The sequence below is a fragment of the Ustilaginoidea virens genome, chromosome 5, assembly GCF_000687475.1.
Source record: "Ustilaginoidea virens chromosome 5, complete sequence".
NCBI lineage: Eukaryota > Fungi > Ascomycota > Sordariomycetes > Hypocreales > Clavicipitaceae > Ustilaginoidea > Ustilaginoidea virens.
Genome location: NC_057320.1, coordinates 2,606,187 through 2,622,928, shown reverse-complemented (window position 1 = coordinate 2,622,928; position 16,742 = coordinate 2,606,187). Strand labels below are relative to the sequence as shown.

Sequence of the window (16,742 nt, the reverse complement as noted above, 5' to 3'; positions counted from 1 at the left end):
AGCCGCAGGCACAATGCCCAAAATCAAGTCCTACTCTGCACCGTGGCTGTCTGACAGCAGCGCCCCTGGGCGTCGACTTTTCGAGCCCGCAGCCGATGCCATCAACTCTCGAGCTCTAGCGCCGGTATCCAGATTTCACTCGGCACCCGGGCCGCGGAGAACTGTTGCACGACGCGGAACAGAAGTTTTCGTTGCCGTGGGCAAGGAGATTCGGTGGGCCGACTTGGCATACCTGAAGGATGCGTGGTCAACGAGGCATTCGAAGCCGAGGACGGGCTCTGCTGGAGTCCGCATCAAAAGAGAGGAATCGCTTCAGCCCCTGGAAACCGAGGGAGACGTTGCGGAAGCAGTCGGAATTAGAGTATGTCGACCTCTTTGTTTTTTGCTCCTTTTTTTCTTTTTCTTCTTCCTTCCCCCTCACGCTCGCTGTCTGGACAACAACAATCTTCACGAATGCTCTTTCTGCCAGCTTGTCCTGCTAACCTGTGGCAATGGCGACAACCACAAGATAATCAAAACCCCTGTAGCGGATGACATCCGACAGCTCGTCATTTCACCAAGCGCCAACTACCTCGCCATTCTCACGACGCATACTGTGCACATCTGCGCCCTCCCAGACTCGTCGCACTTGACGAGCCATGACACGTCCCCCTTGCGGCCCAGAATCTTCACACTGGGACCGACCACCCATGTGACGTCTCGATCGCCCGTCATGTCGGCTCTATGGCATCCACTGGGCGTCAATGGCTCCTGCCTGGTGACGGTCACGGCCGACGCAACCGTTCGACTGTGGGAGCTTTCAGCCCAGGACCGCTGGTCTTTTGATTCTCCGACCACTTCTGTCGACCTCAAGAAGCTCGCCGACGGGACCACTGTCGACCAGGACTTTTCTGCCTCAGCGTCGGCAACCAACAAGACCTTCTCGCCAGATTGCTTTGAAATGGAGGTTGCCGGAGCCAGCTTCGCGACCAGTGGCTCGGGAGGCTGGGATCCCATGACTTTGTGGATTGCCATGCGCGAGGGCGACCTTTATGCCCTCTGCCCGCTGCTCCCACAGCGTTGGGCGGCCCCTCCAATCCTGATCCCATCTCTGTCGGTATCCCTTGTCGCCACCGTCGCGCGCATCAAGGACGACCCGGACGTTGACCAAGAGGAAAAGCTGCTGGTCAAGCAGCAGCTGCAGTGGATGGGTGAGCTGGATGCGCAGGAGCCTCAGGTCCTGGAGAGCTTGCCGGGAGAGCCCATATTTCACGTCTTCTCAAGACCGTCGCGGCCGGGAATCGTGCCCAAACTGCAAGGACCGTTCTACCTCGAGTTTGACGCCGAAACGGGAGACGATCTCGACACGACGATAACCGACATCCTTGTGATTGGCAAAAAGACGGAAACCGACGAGCTCATGATGGGGGAAGACGACGAGCTGGATCTGGATGACGGTGACCGGGAGGGACTGTCCCTCCCCGTCATCTGCCTGCTATCCGCGAGTGGCCAGGTCAGGGTCTACCTCGACCTCGAGGGTGTGCAGGCACAGTGGCTGCCGCCAAAGAACAACAAGCCAAGGCCAGGCTGCCCTCGCCCAGCCTCGGCTTCGACCAGCACGCCTTCGCTTCTCGCCTTTCAAGCCATCGACACCATGAGCCCGGTGGAGGTCAACGACGACAGCTGGCCGGCGTTCAGCACCGATGTCACGTCAAGATACAGCTTTTTTGTCACGCACCACGCGGCCATCACCTTTATTTCCCTGGCATCTTGGATTTTCAGACTGGAGAGCGAGCTCGTCGGCGGCCACGAAGCCGGCACCGACTTCAGAATCGGGCTCTTGGTCAACTCGCAATCCTCTAGGGACAGGATCTATGCGCAGCCGGGCGCCGACGTAGCCGTGCCGCTTGCAGCATGCGTCACGATTAGAGATCCCGACCTGGGCCATTTCCTCCTCTCGTCCACGCCGTACGAGCCCGTTTCCCTGACCTTTGAAACCCCAGAGCTTGACCTCGACCCGATCAAGCAAGACAGCGTCGTCACCCGGGAACCACGAGTGGCCAGCATGGCGCCACTGGATTTCTACGAGCCCCGGCCCGTCTATCAGCCACCGCACGTGTTTGACCAAGGCTCGGCCCTGCCCACTTTGCTGGAGCGGCTCCGAACCTCGCGCCACAAGACGCTGGCGAATCAGGAAGTTCGGCTGAGCCCTCTGACGCTGCAGATCTTCACGGACGCGCACAAGGTGCTGAGCGACGAGACGTACAGGCTGGGCGTGGCTGCCGCCGAGCTGTTTAGGCGATGCGAGATGCTTCAGGCAGAACTGCGCCAGCAAGTCATCAAGGCCAACGAAGTCAAGGGCAAGATTGACGCCATTAGCGGGGCGGACGGCGGCGGCGACGACGACGACGACGACGACGAAGAGGCCGAGGCCGAGGCCGAGAACGCAATGTACAACCGTCGCATTGCCGAGGCCAGACTTCGGCAGGGGCGCCTCAGCAAGCGGGTCGACGACCTGCGCAAGATGGTGGGCAAGGCCACGACGAGAGGTCTCAGCATCAAAGAGCGAGCCTTTGCGGACGAGGTCCGCGCGTTGGAGTCTAGCGTGCTCGGGCCGTCGTCCCCGACGGAGGCGGGTGGAGAGGAGGAGGACGGGGCCAGCACCGCCGCCGCCGAGCGTCAGCCCAAGCAGCTGTGGAGACGGTTGGAAGAGGTCAAGGAGCTGCAGAAGGAGCTGCTGGCCGACGCGCAAGGCTTGGACAACAGGTCGGAAGCCGTCGAGGCGCCATCTCCAGCGGAGATGAGGGTCCCTCAGGATATCCGGCGGTTAAAGCTGCAACAGGTCCAGGGTTTGCTCGCCAGGGAGAGCGCGCTGGTGGAAGCGGTGAGTTCGAGACTCGAGGCGCTGCAGCAAACGGTGTGAGGTGGGCATACGCCAGGTTGGGATTGCAAGACCAAACGCAAGATGAAAGAGGCGATGCAACGCGCGATGCGGGAATGTAACATATGTAGCAATACGGAGCAAGGTGGTTAGAGGTCAACTAGGTCCTGGCAAGCCCACCGAGTACGGCGGGGGGGGGATCTCTTGTCCCTCATCTTTCATCTTCAAGCTGCCAAGAGGACAAAGCACTGTGACACAGCGGCTATGACACCATGCACGCATGCACACTGAATAGGACACAAAGGATGGACGCAAGTCGACGTGCTTGACACGCATGGGAGTACATATATAGGTCATGTACATGCAGGTCTCCTTCTTTAGCTGCCCCCCCCTTTGGTTTGGAGGGAGGCGAATCTTTCATTGGTGTAGGCGTACAGTTAAGAGGCAGCGAGGTATATTGACCTTGCTCTGCAGTGACCAGACCATGCAAATGCAAATGTCGGGTCCACTTGTCAGATGGTCTCCCTTTGCCCTTTGCAAAGGATGGACGTGGCTGCTGCTGCTATGCAGAAAGTCCAGCTTTACGATAGAACAGCCGTATCCTTGTTGGGATCCCGTGCAGCATCACTGGTTCTTTCTGCCTGCCATTGAACAGCAAGCAAGGGCCCGTGTCGGAGCTGAGGGTCTTTGGCTAGCCACATTACCGGGCCTTGCGATCCGACTCTTTCGTTTGCAGAAGACGAAAAGCCTTTGCTGTCTGGCGGTAGCTGTCGTAAAGGAAGACTGCATGAAGTGTTAAAAAGCAAGCAAGCAGTGCGAATGGGGTTGCACATCTATGCAAGGGTGATTTTGCATGATGCCGGGTGTAGTAGACGAGCAGCAAATGAAACCATTATTGGAAGAGATTTTGAAAAAAAAAAAAAAAAAAAAAAAAATCCAAGTCCAAGTCAAGCAAGAAAAAGAGAGGGATGCATTTCACAAACGTACCAAAGGGAATCACTGCCCATGGGGCGTTGAGACCAACGTAGTACACCCAGTAATACTGAAACTCGGGGCGGCTGTACGAAACGCCCAACGAGTGCAGGTCGCCCCAGTTGGTACCATAGTAGAGAGCCACGCCATACAGATGTGCTGTCGACACTATGACTTGGTTGATGTGGCGATAAGGTGAGTTGGTCAAGATGGCGAAATAGGTGGTCCAACTGAGCGGACCCCATGCGAACTGAGCAGAGGCAGACGGTCAGAGGGTGAACCAAGAGTCAAGGATATCCAGGGCACAGCTCCGGATCTTGAACCAAGATTGTTTCGCAACGCCTTTGCAAATGATGCGGGGATGCGAGGCAAGGTAGAAAGGCTCAGGGGCTAAGCATGGGAGGCAAGGTTTAGGCGTTTGTGACTTACAACAGTAATGGTCTCGACGCAGACCGTAAACACGTCAGCTGTGAGATACCGCGAGTCGGACAAGGCGTACTCTTTCCAAAGCTGGCCAAATATGGTCTGCAGACCAGGAATATTGGTTCGATGAAGCAGATAGTAGCCTGACACCAGTTAATCACGATTGCCGTCAAAAAAAGTCTCGGACAAGCCGAGCCCGGCAGCTGAACCTTGGCCAAAATAAAGGCCAAAAGGCAAGGAAAGACTAACCTTCAAAGCCGACGTGCAGAAAGCCACCTGTGTTGCTCATGGAAAATTAACCTTGAAGACGGGCCGAGATCATCAGGGTGAAGCATTCATCGCAAAGAGGGGGGGGGGACTAACAAAGGGCGAACCACATGACAGCAAACTTATCCAGAGCCCGTAATTGCAATTGGCTCCGCCTGGTCGGCCAATACGCCAGGCCGACAACCACGCAGACCATGAGGCCGAAAGTGGTGAGAAGTCGAAGCACGGAGGATTCGTTGGCAACGTAGGACGGGATTGGGGTGGTAAGGGGGTAATAGGGGTGGGAGGGGGGATCCATGGCCGTGAGAAGGCTGCTTGCCGGCGTGGACAAGCAGTTAGAAGAAGAGCAAAAGGTACGGATTCAATTGATATTTTCAACGCGCTTTTCCAATCACCAAACCATTGATGCCCAGTCATCTGTCAACGCATCGTACGGAGCTGAAGCTGTCAGGTTGGACGGACGCAAGCCCCTTGTTCGGGCTCGCTACCTACGGCTTTTGTGGCTGGAATTCGGAAACGGCAGCCCCACAACGTCTGATCACAGGTACCTAGTACTTTAGGTGCTGGTACTGCGCTGGTACTGCGCTGGTACTGCGCTGGTACTGCGCTGGTAAGTCGTTGCGTTGCGCGTACCAAAGGCAAGAGGAAGAACCAAGCTCGTCCTGTCGTTCCTTCCTTCGTCGGGCTTTAGCCACGCTCGAGCTCAGAGAGAGGAAAAGCTTGCATCGATTCGTAGAAAAGAGGGCCAGCTTTCGTGGGAGCGAGGAAGGAACGACTGAATAAAGCTCGAGAAACTCAGAACGCGTCCATGAATGATTCTCACAAAAAACGACAACCCGCCAGGATTCCGTCACCAACCGCAGCAACTCACGGTTGCCAAGATGCCCCGATACCCTTCCGTCTCCAACTCGGCGGTTTCATCGTACAACCGCAGCAAATACCTGCAGCGAGACATGTGCACGGAGCGTGCATGTTGTCCCTGCACCGACAAAGAAGATAAAGCCCTCCTTGGCTTCCAGCTCCTTGCCGTCTCCCACTATCTTGCCTTGTCCAGATATGACCATGGCCACCATCGGACCCTTGAACCTCTTCAAGATTTCCTCCTGCCCTGCCGCCAAGTCCACCCGAAGCACGTCGAATTCGCTGATGGGCGGTTGGTAGATGGTTGTGTGGCCCCGAGCACCGTCACTGCTCCGTTTCCCCTCGAGCCGTAGGTTGTTGACGCCCGTGGTGGCATCCATCAAGAGGCTGTCGCAGAAGAGGTCAATGTCGTCGCGGTCTGCGACTGGGTAGAGCCCTCCGCAGAGCATGTTGTTGGACCGAGCCATACACTCGAGAATATCCCCCGACAAGTAGCTGTGTATACCGTCGGATGGTATGAAGACGCCTTCTCCGGGCCGCAAGACTAGAAAGTTCATGCAAAGAACGGCGACGAGAAGCCCGGCGTCGGTACATAGCAGAATGCTGGCTCTGCAAGCGCAGGACCAAGTCTGCCACGGATTGCCTGAAATCGAGCTTGTTCAGGTCGTGGTCGGATTGCTGTTTGAGGTCTTCCCCGATGGTCTGCACAGTTTGTTCGTCTGCCTTGAGAAGACCGCGGACGACGTTTCTCAAGGTTTCCGCGTCCCATTCCCGGGTTCCCTCGGGCACGAATTGCCGCAGACTGGGCAGGTTGAACAGCGGCGAGATTTGGTCAATCTCCTTCCAGCCCGCAAATAGCTCGAACCTGGATAATGCAACCGCGATTTCCGGCTTGTGGTTGGCGTCAGGAAACTTGTCCGGGTGTAACTGATGAAGCTTCGCAGCGAGGGATTTGTTGGGGTGCGTCTGCAGAGGAAGAGCCTTGGCTATGGAGAGAATCTGATCCTTCGTGGTTGGCATCATGTTCCACAAGGAAATGGAGGGCAAAGAGCAAGCGGCACCGGGAGCACGAGGAGCGCGCACGTACCTTGGGAAGAAACGGCATGTTCTCACCAAATCGTTGAACCGAGTCGGAACCAAGGAGCCCCTCTCTGTCGTTTGCAATTACTTCTGCCAGCGGACGACCAGATTCAACGACCCTGGCTGGATAGTCCGGGTAATCGCCAAACCACAGCTCAGAGTAGGCCTCGTCGTGCTGAATGGTAAGGTCGGTGTGGGAGGGTGTCTTGGCTCGGAGTCTCGCCGCGAGCGACTCCCGTCCTTTTTTCCCCCATGGATAGTTATTGCAGGTCCCGGTCATCTGGAATAGTCGGGGCGTAGATGACATATCGACTGTATTGTTTTGAGATGTGGGAAAGAAGGGCGTTCTGATGATATTCCACCTCTGAAACAAGGTAAGCTATCAAAATACCATATGGTTTCGGGGGGTTGACAGGGAAAAGAGTCTGCAGGCTCCAAGAGTATGAAACAATGTGCAAAGGGATTGATTGCATCATGGGCGCGTCACGGACACCTCACCAGGCCACCCATTCTCATCGGCCGTGTAATGTCCCCCATTCTCATTCTCCTTCTCATTTCCATTCTTCTCGCTCCCTCCAGCTGGGCCGGACTGACACTGAAATCGCGCAGATTGATGAGGTTAACTTCCTTTTCCTGCGTCTCGCTTTTCTGGCACGTGTAAAGCGTAAAATTGCAAGGCCTGCAAAAATCAGGGAAATGGGGAAACAAAATGAAAAAAGAATCGAAGCGGGAAACCAAAGAAGCCTTCAACCTCCTGGAACGCCACCACCGTGGCCTTTGGTCCCGTGTTTGATGCTTTCCAAATACCCACCCAAACTTCGTTTCTCAGAGAGGAAAAGCTTAGACGCCGGAGGTAACATCAAAGACCTCCTTGGCAAGCTCCGCTTGATATATCAATGTTACAGCTTGAGCAATCGGCAGAGTGACGGGGCCAGCTCTCAGCTGGAGCAATCTGTAAGACTCGTCCAAGAATCCCTGTCCCAGATGACGGCTTTCACTAGTTCCCAAGGAGTATCCCGGCGAGAGAAACTATCCCGGATTATGGTGAGTAGAAACGGACGCGATGGGGAGATTGGGGGGGGGGAGAGGAGTTTTTTTTTTTTTTTTGCTCACGCATTGCTGGGCACAAATGGCATTGACAAGAAGAGGGGAGCAGCATGTTGCGCTAGCAATATCCCCGTTCTTCATTTCGTTGGTAAAACTCTCATAGTGAACGACGGGAAAGAGTATGGATCGCTCGAGGATGAAGTACTGCGCAATCAGGTTGGAGACAACGTCGTCGGGGGCGATCGAGGTCCAAGGGTAAGCTTGGAGCTGGACCCGGTTTCTCAGCACGGGAGACGGTGCCGAGGCGGAATCCAACTGAAGAGCCGCGGCCTCCAGGTCGGGTTCGGCCGCAACGGAAGCGTAGAGGACGCCATCTTGCTGCGCAAAGTAGGAGTGATACGCCGCCACCGCCTGCGCGCCGGATCGTACGTGGGCGACTATTCTCTCGGCCTCGTCGGGCGGGCTATCACGGATATGACGGACCAGCTTCTGCAGCGTCTCGAGCTCCTCCTCAAGCGCGCTGCATCTCCTCCTGAGGGCCGAGGACCGCGTCTCTCCCGCATTCGTGGTATACATGCACTCTATCATTTGACGAAGACAGTGAGAGCATGAAGGCCTTTCCCCGTCGCACTGATGGCTTAGCGTCGTTGTTGCTTCCTTTTCCCCGAGCAAGGAGTACTATTACTCCTTTACGGAAAAGGGACGGGAAAGGGAAAGGGAAAGGGAAAGGGGGAGGGGGAGGGGGAGGGCTTGGCTGCTTCTGCTTGTGATGTGAGGAGCTTACCTTGCACTTTTGGCGACGGCACGACTCACAGGCGGCTCGTACCGACTTGGTGGCTCTCCGGCCTGTAGGTGTCTGCTGGATGCTCGCAAGACCCTCTGGGGCAGCCGCATCCGTGATGGGACTCGGTGATCTCCTGGGCAGGAGCCTGCGGAACGATTTTTCCATTACGAGGGCGGAATCGCCGACGGCTTGGAGACACGGACAACAAGGAGCAAAGATTCAGGTTGCAATTGCAAGAAGCCGCCCTACCGGACAAGGGAAAAGAAGAGCAAAGGCGACAAAGATGCTGGCAGGGGGAGTGAGAGAGGGGGGCCTCATGGCTTCGAGTGCTGAGGAGCGGCAACTATCATGCCAGTGCGGCACTATGGGTGTCATTCTCTTGCCCCCTCCCCCCTCCCCTTTCGCTTTTCTTTTTTTTTTCCCGGGAGACGGCAGATGAGAGGACAAGGACTGTGCTTTGACCACTGTGTCTACGGCGTCTCGAGGCTAGGGCAATGAAGCACAAGAGCAAGACGCAGTCTCGGAGTCTGGCCACCTGGCGGTCAAAGTCAGCCCATTGACGGGCTGCTTCGGCTGCTTTTTGTTTTTTGCCCGTTCTCTTTTCTTACCGCTTCATATACCTCACACACAGGTGGGCGCCATCTCCTCGTCCAAACAAGTCTAACTCGCTCGTGGACGGAATAGTGGCAAGCCATGGGCATTGCAAAAGCGCCTTGGCACAACGCATCTGGATTTCTACAACTACGACCGGCCATACCGCAAAGGCCTAGGAAATCCCCGTTCCTCACTGAGAATCCAATGATCAGGGCCCTTTGGTCGCTCGCTCACTCCACTCACACAACTATTGGGCCTTCTCGGACGGACTCTGTTCCGAATCGCCCCAGCGAATTGGAGCGAGCAGCACTCGCCCATCTTTCCTTGGGTTTTCCTCTCTTCAGCCACGCATAGGGACGCGCGTCTTGCCTCGGTTTCGAGCCGCCATTTCGTAAAAGATGCTTCCGTCATATACACGCCGAATGTCTTCCTTCTTCATCTTGCCGTCCTGCGGCCAGAGCAGGATGTACGTGAAAAGCCCTATCGAGTTTCAGCTCCTTTGTCCCAATTCCAATCGCTCGGGGGGCACTCTTCTTTGCACCAACATTCGAACAGGGCGCCGCCCCAGCCTATCGGGTCGGCAATTAGTCTCTGGCCCTTGATCAGGTGCATCGCATCCCAGATGGTCAGGTTGTCTTTGCCGCGGCTGTACTTGGAAAACATGTCTTCAAACTTTTGAGGCACAAAGCGGCCCTCGTTGTCGTACGTCCCGGTGTCGCTCCCGTGCTTGTTCTTGTGGATTCTCTCAATGTAGATTCTGAAAAAGGGGTCAGGCAGGAGCCCCGGCACGGTGGGGTACGACAGGTTGCTGTGGATGATGACGACAGCGAGCACCGAGAGGATGACGTTGAACCCGAGAGCGTGGAAGCTTCAAAATGTGTCGCCAGGCCAGATGATGCCGTCTCGGTCCGCGTCGAAAAAGTCGCAATGCTGCTGGAGGACCTTTGGGATGAGAAAGGCAAGAGAAGAGAGGGGGGGGGGGGGAGGTGAGTGTCAGCTTTGCTTGGCCTGCGAAGAACTGGGTCGCCACCGTGTGCAAAAAGCAAAAAGAAAACTGAAGCAAGTGAAGCGAGTGCAGCAGGTGGAGGGGATGCGATGCGAGAGCGGGGATGGTTCTGGCCTACGCTTTGGTGTTTATGCCGCCCAGCCCAGTCATCCTGCGTTGTGCCGTCAGGATGATCCCGCGTTGCTGCAACGTTTGCTCTTGCTGTCCCTGAGAGACGGTCACCAAGCATTCCTCGCAGCAAGAACGGACCTGTCATGAACAGGAATCGCCTATTCTTCTTCTTACCCGCGTGAGGGAGCTTCACATCGTCATCCGGCTGTATGAACGGCGGCCGCTCAACAGTCACGGGCACTTCCGGCATCCCCGTGCAGACTTGGTCTCGAGGCTCGCTGCATTGTAGCGTGCTGTGGTCATTGTTTATCTTTGCATCGTGGTCCTGGTCCTGGTCCTGGTCTCGGTCCTGGTCTCGGTCCTGGCCTTGGTCCATGTCGGGATTGCAGAATGTTTCACGGCCGCGCGCAGTGGCCATGGATGATGGGGCAAGCAGAGCTGCCAAAACACGTCTCTACGGGGGGAAAAAGACTATCTATAGCGTGCTTGTTCTGTTTGGAGTCGCTCCTGGCAAGGGGCACATTGCGTCACCGACATGTCACCGGTGCAAGGACGAAAAAGCGACTTCTACTGATTTCACGTGAAAAAAAAAAGTAAAGAGGAAATGGCAGCAACAAGAAAAAGCCATGTCGGACGGCGTTGCTGTCAGGTCCACGTCGGACGTTGCTCCGGCGTCGCACGTTACACGTCCCATCCCCGTCAATCGGATTGAAACCTTCTGGGCTCTCCAATCATTCACAAGGAGAATAAATTACTCGAGCACTCGTACTGGCAACTGCCTCGTCCAGTGCAAAAACCGCAGCTCGGGTAATAATCAGCGGCTTGTGTGCGCCGTCAGCCTCCGGCGACGAGACATCACCATGATGGCTTGCGCGCACAATGAGCAAGTCTCTCTCCCTGGAATATAACCCCGTTGGCCAAAGAGTGCTTTACGTTACTTCTATACCAAGAATATCAAGCAGGACCAAAAACAAGGCACGCATGCACTGCAACTGTGCAGCCAATTGTACGCCAAAACCGCTGCAAAAGACATGTGCTGCTGTACCCTGCTCAACATTTGAAAAGGCCGGTGATTCGTTCCCGTCTGCATGACCATGATGAAGGAGGATCCGACCGAATGTTATCGGGGCAATATTTCCCCCGGTGGAAGCATCATCGAGCTGTCTTCAGGGCTTGCTAACCATGCTATGCGTCATGACGGCGTATTGTGACAACGCGGCGACGCATGCTTCTGACGTCAAACCGGGGTCAGGACTGGCAAAGGAGCATTGGAAATGGCCTTTTATACTTTGATGCTCTGCGACTTCGAAATGAACCCAACCCAGTAATCCCAAAGAGAGTTCCAGCCCCCCCCCTTGTTCTGTCTCGAGCACAACGATCAACGGTCAGGCTAGAAGAAGAAGAAGAAAAAAAAGCAGATTGGATTAATGCAGTCGCTTCTACACAAGGTCTTCGGGCCGGAAGAGGTTCGTATCGACAACCTGACGGGCCGCGTGGCCCTCGTCACCGGCGGGACGCTTGGCATCGGATACCAAGTCAGCCGGGCCCTGGCCCACGCAGGATGCAAAGTCGTCATGGTGAGCCGGAAGCAGGACCAGGGCGAATCCGCCGTTGCGGAAATCAGGAGAGAAACGCCCGGGGCCGATGTCGAGTGGGAGGAATGCGACCTGGGCAATCTCGGCCAGATCAGGTCCGTCTTCTCGGGCCTGCGCCGCTCGCTGGCTCGGCTGGACTTTCTGGTTCTCTCGGCCGGCATCAACGCCAACCGGTACGCGCTGGACAGCGACGGCATCGAGCGCATCTTTGGGGTCAACTGCCTCGGACACTACTACGTCGCCAACCAGCTCTGGCCGAGGCTACGAAAGACGAGCCTGCTGCCAGGCGTCACGGGGCCCAGGGTGGTTGCCGTGTCCAGCTCGCTGCACCAAGCCGCGCCGTCTCGAGCCAAGTTTGCGTCGTTGGAGGACATCAACGACCCGAGCCTCGGCCCCACGGAGCTCTACGGCAGATCAAAGCTGGGCCTCATTCTCATGGTCAGGTACGGACTGTTTGAGCGGGTCATCAAGCCCACCAGCGACTCGATTTACGCACTGGCCGTTCATCCAGGAGCGGTATGTTTCCACGCTTCCTCTGTTCTCTCCTTTCTTTCTTTGTTTCTTTCTTTCTTTGTCTCGACACAAAGCTCTCTTATCCATGATGCGGCGGCAAACTATAGGTGGTCAGTCTCCCCCGGTGCTGACGTGCGTGTGCATCCAGGTGAATACTGCTATGCAGGACCAGTGGAAGGATGCCTATCCTGGAATCACCGGACGTCTCATCTCGTATGTCAGCAAGCTTGCGGGACGTGACCCAGAGCAAGGGTCCTACAGCATACTCTGGGCACTCACCGCGAAGGAGATTGACGAAAATCACCAGAACGGCCTTTACTTTGATGACCCGGGGAAGCTAGGAAGCGAGAGCAGCCAAGCGTGTGATGAGAAGCTGGGAGCAGATCTTTGGCAGCTCAACGAGAAACTTGTCAAAGAGAAGCTTGGGGACGATGCCCTCATTCCCTGGGACACCAGAAGTCTTGACTCCTGAAGGGCGCTGAGTGGTGGAAGGAGAGAGCGGCTTGCTATGATGCAGCGTCATGCAATTGGCAGCAACGTGTGTCTTGGCTACAATCAGTTCGAAAGATTTCACCAAAGAGACTAGTTTCGGAATGTTTTGAACTTCTGGGGTTTATTAGGTAAAACTTGGCATCGTGGAGATAATGTTACAGCTACCTAGTGTGCCAATCCGCCACTAGTCATGTTTCCCGAGACGTAGAAAACAAAAACACGCGGGGTTGAAAAAGTCCGAATGGTGATTCACCTCGTATCCTACAATTCTTCCTCTTTGTCGCACTTGCTAACTTGATAGTCGACAGTGTCATTGCCCGTCTTCCAGATCTTGGGCTTAAAATCAAGGTAGACCAGCTCGCCCTTGTCAGGCCTCCATTCGCCGTTAGTGTCGCGATAGTAGACAATCTCGTTGCTGCCGGCATCTCGCACTTCGACGGTAGTATGGGACAGCGCTCCGTCCGTGGACCACTCAATCTTGTAGCAGCTGCCCTGGGAGACGAGGAAAGGCTTCGTGCATCGCACGTGGCCGTCGCTGTCCAGGCATTTCTCCACGGCGTAGTCCACAACGGAGCCCTTGGAAACGATATTGCTACCTAGGGGAGCAGAATCACGTTAGCCCGGTGAGGACATTCAGCAAGTCCAATTGCGCCAAATACACAATCGTCGTGTGAAAAGCACCAGATTGGGGACAGGTTTGGTCATACTGGTTCGAAGGCCGGCAAATGCCAGACTGGCCGTGGCGATCTTCTGAAGGTCGGGAATATACATGCTGGATGCTGTTTGGGAAGGAGGCGTAAAGCGACGCTGTGGAGGTGTAGACGGGACACTCTGGAGGCTTTCACTATCGCGTTGGTAGCGATGTTTTGGGAATGTCGGATGTTGTGAATGATGGCACAGCCGAGGATTTACAGAGTCGAAACTGGCGAGTTGAAAAGTATATCAATGGAGCTGCCAAACACGGTATTCTTATACTAGGGTACTTTAGCGAGTAATGGGGTGAGAGGGAACGGCCAAATGCGGCCGTAGAAGCCTTGGCTCAACCAGCTTGCGCCTCGACGCATTTGAAGTCGATGACGTCGCAAGTTGTCTTGGTGGTTTGGACTTGGGAAAGCGCGCCCCAGGCCATTCCACCTTGTAACGGGTCAACGTTCGGTCACCTGATTTAGAGGTAGTCCCGCTGGTCGCACATATGTACCTGCGGCAAGGCAAGCACGTACGTTAGGATAGGTTGGGTACGTCCAAGTTACCTACACTTACCTCCTACCATAGGCAGGAGGTCAAAGGCGTAGCAAGGTTCCTCCAAGCCTGCCAGCCCACTCACTGTCTGCCAATTATCATCCATCTCCAACCGGAATTCGATCGCCGATCGATCGCCTTGCAACCTTTTCCGTTTACCCGCTCCAATTGGTTCCCCCTTAGAGAATAGATCCTGTGGCAACATGTCACGGTCACGCACGACTCGCCAACTGGGACCCATGCGATTCCCCATCGATACTTGCAAATGAACATGACCGTCGGCAGCTGAGCCGGCTAGACGGACGTCTCTTTACAAATATCAAACAAATTCGTCATCAAAACAATCCGCAGGGCAATGTTCCTTTGTCCCGAAGGAAGAAAGGGCAGCAATGAGGACGTTGCATCCGAACTACCATTCGGTCTAGATATTCCTGCTCCCATTCCCATTGTCCATAAATACAGTCACGGCCATTGTCATGCCGTCACCGTGATATCACCCACCAGTCATTCTCATCACTCCTTCTCCATATAACATGAATTTTGTTCCCCTAGTAAGTGCTTGTTCCCCTCCTCTCCGCTCGCTTTGCCTAGTGTGTTATTTTATTTCCCCTCCGGCCCCCAGTCTTACCTGAATCGTGCGCGTCTCCCCATCGTCCGCCTGCCCTGCTTTTGCTAATGAGGGTTCCCCAACAGGAGCAATCAGTAACTCTCTAGTTCGGGAAAGCTGTAGAATGTCTAGAGAAAAGGTCGTCATGACTGCAGCCGCTGGGGCAGCGCTCATCGGCGGCACAATCTATGCCACCAGGGGTAGGAAGGAAAAGTCTGGACCTGAAGTTGCTCGGAACCGAGCCCGAGCAAAAAGGGAGCTCGGGCTTGGCGGAGCAGGCATCGGGGGCAATGTCCTGTCCGGGGGCCCAGAGGCCGGAGCCGCACCGCCTAGGCCTGACAGAGATCCAGAGCGTCGCGCCAAGACTACGGCGGATTCCAGAGATGACCTTCCTTCCGGGGGGGTTGGGGGTGGAGAAGGCGCAGGGGGCGCAAGCGCTCGAAGATCTCAGTTGCCTTATGGTGCGCCAGACTCTTCCCATGGTGATGAGAAGAAGGTGAGCTTAGCCCCATCCCTTTCCTCTGGTGGGTGGTCATGTTGTGGTCACTCACCACTTGCTCTTCGAAAAAGGAGATGGAAACAAAAAAAGACCATCTTCTTTGAAAATTGCCGTACACTTCGAGGCTGATAGGGTTTCTTGCATTGCAGTCCGGTTCTGCCACCAAGTCAGCAGAACCATCTGAATTTGTCAATTCGTATCCAAGCGTACGCGCGGGCAAGTCAACCGCCGACAGAAGCGAGGAAAAAGGATTACATGATACACGGGGCATTAGCCATACGGGCCCAGAAACGCCGTCCAAGAGAGCCACTGGCTAGACTGAGGGCTGTAAAAGGGGTCGACAGCATGATTGCATGAATACATGTACATTTTTTACGCCGTCTTTTCATTTCGTTCCATGACAACACGGTCTCGCCACCTTCGCGACAGGCCATGATGCGAGACGCAGGCTCTGGCAGAGTGCTGTGCTTTCATCACTTTGCTTGGTCCAAAGAGGACGAAAGAAAGTAAGCAGCTTGTTTTGGAGCTGTTTTGCACTGGTTTTCGCCTCGCGATTCTCCGGGAGTATTGTATTGTATGGCTTATGCTTAATATGTATGTACCTCCTTACGATGCCTGAATGGGTGGTACGGTACACATAAGCCAAGCACCTCCTAGTGCAAAAGCTGGAACTTCGTAGCCACATTACGAAAATCGGATAATCGGATAATCGGAAAATCAAAGGAAAAAAAAAAATTACAAGACTTACGGAATCTGATTTGCTAATTTAACAAAATATTGCCCTACTAAGCTGCTATATAGATACATACCTGCTGCAAATAAACACCAGTCGCGATAGATGCTAGCTGCGGGTCATCACATACCTTGAAATTGGCGCCACGAAGGAAAAGAAGAAAAGAAGAAAAGGCACCAAGTCGGGGGGCATCGCTGACCTATATACTGACGCAGTGCCTAAGGCCGCCCGCTTCAACCTTTAGAGTTGGCTCACTTTCTCTTCCGACCAAAAAATTGACGCGTACCGAGAAGCGCCCGGGCCACCACAGACGCGCGCCCGGCGAGAACACGCCCGTCGCGAGCGCGCCGCTGGCCCTACCCCCCCGGCTTCACCCTCCCCTCACTTCTCACCCGACAAGACCACCGACCCGGACCCGATATTCCGGGACTTCTCACTCGCACTCTTCCCATGCAATACCGCCAGATATGGTCCTGAGCGGTTGCGCACCCTACCCTCTCACGCACCGGATACCCGCCGCCCCCGCTGCGGGGCGACAAAAAGTAGAATTCAAGAATGCAGGAAGGGTTTTCCTCCCGGCTACCGGGTTTTTCCTTTCCGAATTATCTTTATAGAAGTACTAGATAGGTTATTTAGCTCTAAATAGCCTCTAGCGTAATTTAATAATAATAATAATAGATGCTAGCTGCGGTAATTAGGTATTTAAAGGTACCTAAACTTTGGGTACTTTGTAGAGATACATGGGTACCTACCTACCTTAGGTACATGACTTAGGTACCTAGGTAGGTATCTAGGTACCTAAGGTACCTAAGGTAGGTGTTGCAAACAACATAAGGTAGGTACACAATGATCACAGCCAGCCTCTATCGCAGCAGCACAGCTAACATCTAACACAGCTAAATGGGGCAAAAGTTTTTCGAGTTAACCAGTTGGAATTTGATAAAATCCTATAGTCAAGAGAGGGGGCTAGATTTCCTAACTTTCTACAACCCCGTTTGCGCTCCTATACAAGTTATCTACCTACCTACCTAGGTAGCTACTTGGACAACTCGGCTGTTT

The 16,742-nt window shown here is 54.8% G+C and overlaps 8 protein-coding genes across 8 annotated transcripts; 3 read left to right on the top strand and 5 right to left on the bottom strand.

The window, feature by feature from the left end:
- Positions 1–13: 13 nt before the first annotated feature.
- Positions 14–2,902, top strand: UV8b_06483 (uncharacterized protein; the record flags this gene model as incomplete). Its single annotated transcript, XM_043143980.1, has 2 exons — positions 14–361; positions 509–2,902. 2 exons carry the CDS (start codon positions 14–16, stop codon positions 2,900–2,902), a joined length of 2,742 nt encoding a protein of 913 aa, XP_042999915.1.
- Positions 2,903–3,560: 658 nt separating this feature from the next.
- UV8b_06482 (uncharacterized protein) lies at positions 3,561–4,820 on the bottom strand (the record flags this gene model as incomplete). Its single annotated transcript, XM_043143979.1, has 5 exons — positions 3,561–3,643; positions 3,848–4,082; positions 4,262–4,398; positions 4,505–4,531; positions 4,619–4,820. 5 exons carry the CDS (start codon positions 4,818–4,820, stop codon positions 3,561–3,563), a joined length of 684 nt encoding a protein of 227 aa, XP_042999914.1.
- Positions 4,821–5,439: 619 nt separating this feature from the next.
- On the bottom strand, positions 5,440–6,770 carry UV8b_06481 (uncharacterized protein; the record flags this gene model as incomplete). The annotated part of the gene is made up of 3 exons (XM_043143978.1): positions 5,440–5,878; positions 5,976–6,388; positions 6,471–6,770. 3 exons carry the CDS (start codon positions 6,768–6,770, stop codon positions 5,440–5,442), a joined length of 1,152 nt encoding a protein of 383 aa, XP_042999913.1.
- A 533-nt stretch (positions 6,771–7,303) lies between these two features.
- On the bottom strand, positions 7,304–8,459 carry UV8b_06480 (uncharacterized protein; the record flags this gene model as incomplete). Its single annotated transcript, XM_043143977.1, has 3 exons — positions 7,304–7,492; positions 7,577–8,140; positions 8,295–8,459. 3 exons carry the CDS (start codon positions 8,457–8,459, stop codon positions 7,304–7,306), a joined length of 918 nt encoding a protein of 305 aa, XP_042999912.1.
- A 769-nt stretch (positions 8,460–9,228) lies between these two features.
- Positions 9,229–10,423, bottom strand: UV8b_06479 (uncharacterized protein; the record flags this gene model as incomplete). Its single annotated transcript, XM_043143976.1, has 4 exons — positions 9,229–9,368; positions 9,434–9,756; positions 10,013–10,101; positions 10,199–10,423. The coding sequence occupies 4 exons, from the start codon at positions 10,421–10,423 to the stop codon at positions 9,229–9,231; spliced, it is 777 nt and encodes a 258-aa protein (XP_042999911.1).
- A 1,009-nt stretch (positions 10,424–11,432) lies between these two features.
- On the top strand, positions 11,433–12,585 carry UV8b_06478 (uncharacterized protein; the record flags this gene model as incomplete). Its single annotated transcript, XM_043143975.1, has 2 exons — positions 11,433–12,116; positions 12,262–12,585. The coding sequence occupies 2 exons, from the start codon at positions 11,433–11,435 to the stop codon at positions 12,583–12,585; spliced, it is 1,008 nt and encodes a 335-aa protein (XP_042999910.1).
- A 281-nt stretch (positions 12,586–12,866) lies between these two features.
- Positions 12,867–13,376, bottom strand: UV8b_06477 (uncharacterized protein; the record flags this gene model as incomplete). The annotated part of the gene is made up of 2 exons (XM_043143974.1): positions 12,867–13,201; positions 13,313–13,376. 2 exons carry the CDS (start codon positions 13,374–13,376, stop codon positions 12,867–12,869), a joined length of 399 nt encoding a protein of 132 aa, XP_042999909.1.
- A 1,220-nt stretch (positions 13,377–14,596) lies between these two features.
- UV8b_06476 (uncharacterized protein) lies at positions 14,597–15,267 on the top strand (the record flags this gene model as incomplete). The annotated part of the gene is made up of 2 exons (XM_043143973.1): positions 14,597–14,947; positions 15,100–15,267. 2 exons carry the CDS (start codon positions 14,597–14,599, stop codon positions 15,265–15,267), a joined length of 519 nt encoding a protein of 172 aa, XP_042999908.1.
- Positions 15,268–16,742: the final 1,475 nt, after the last annotated feature.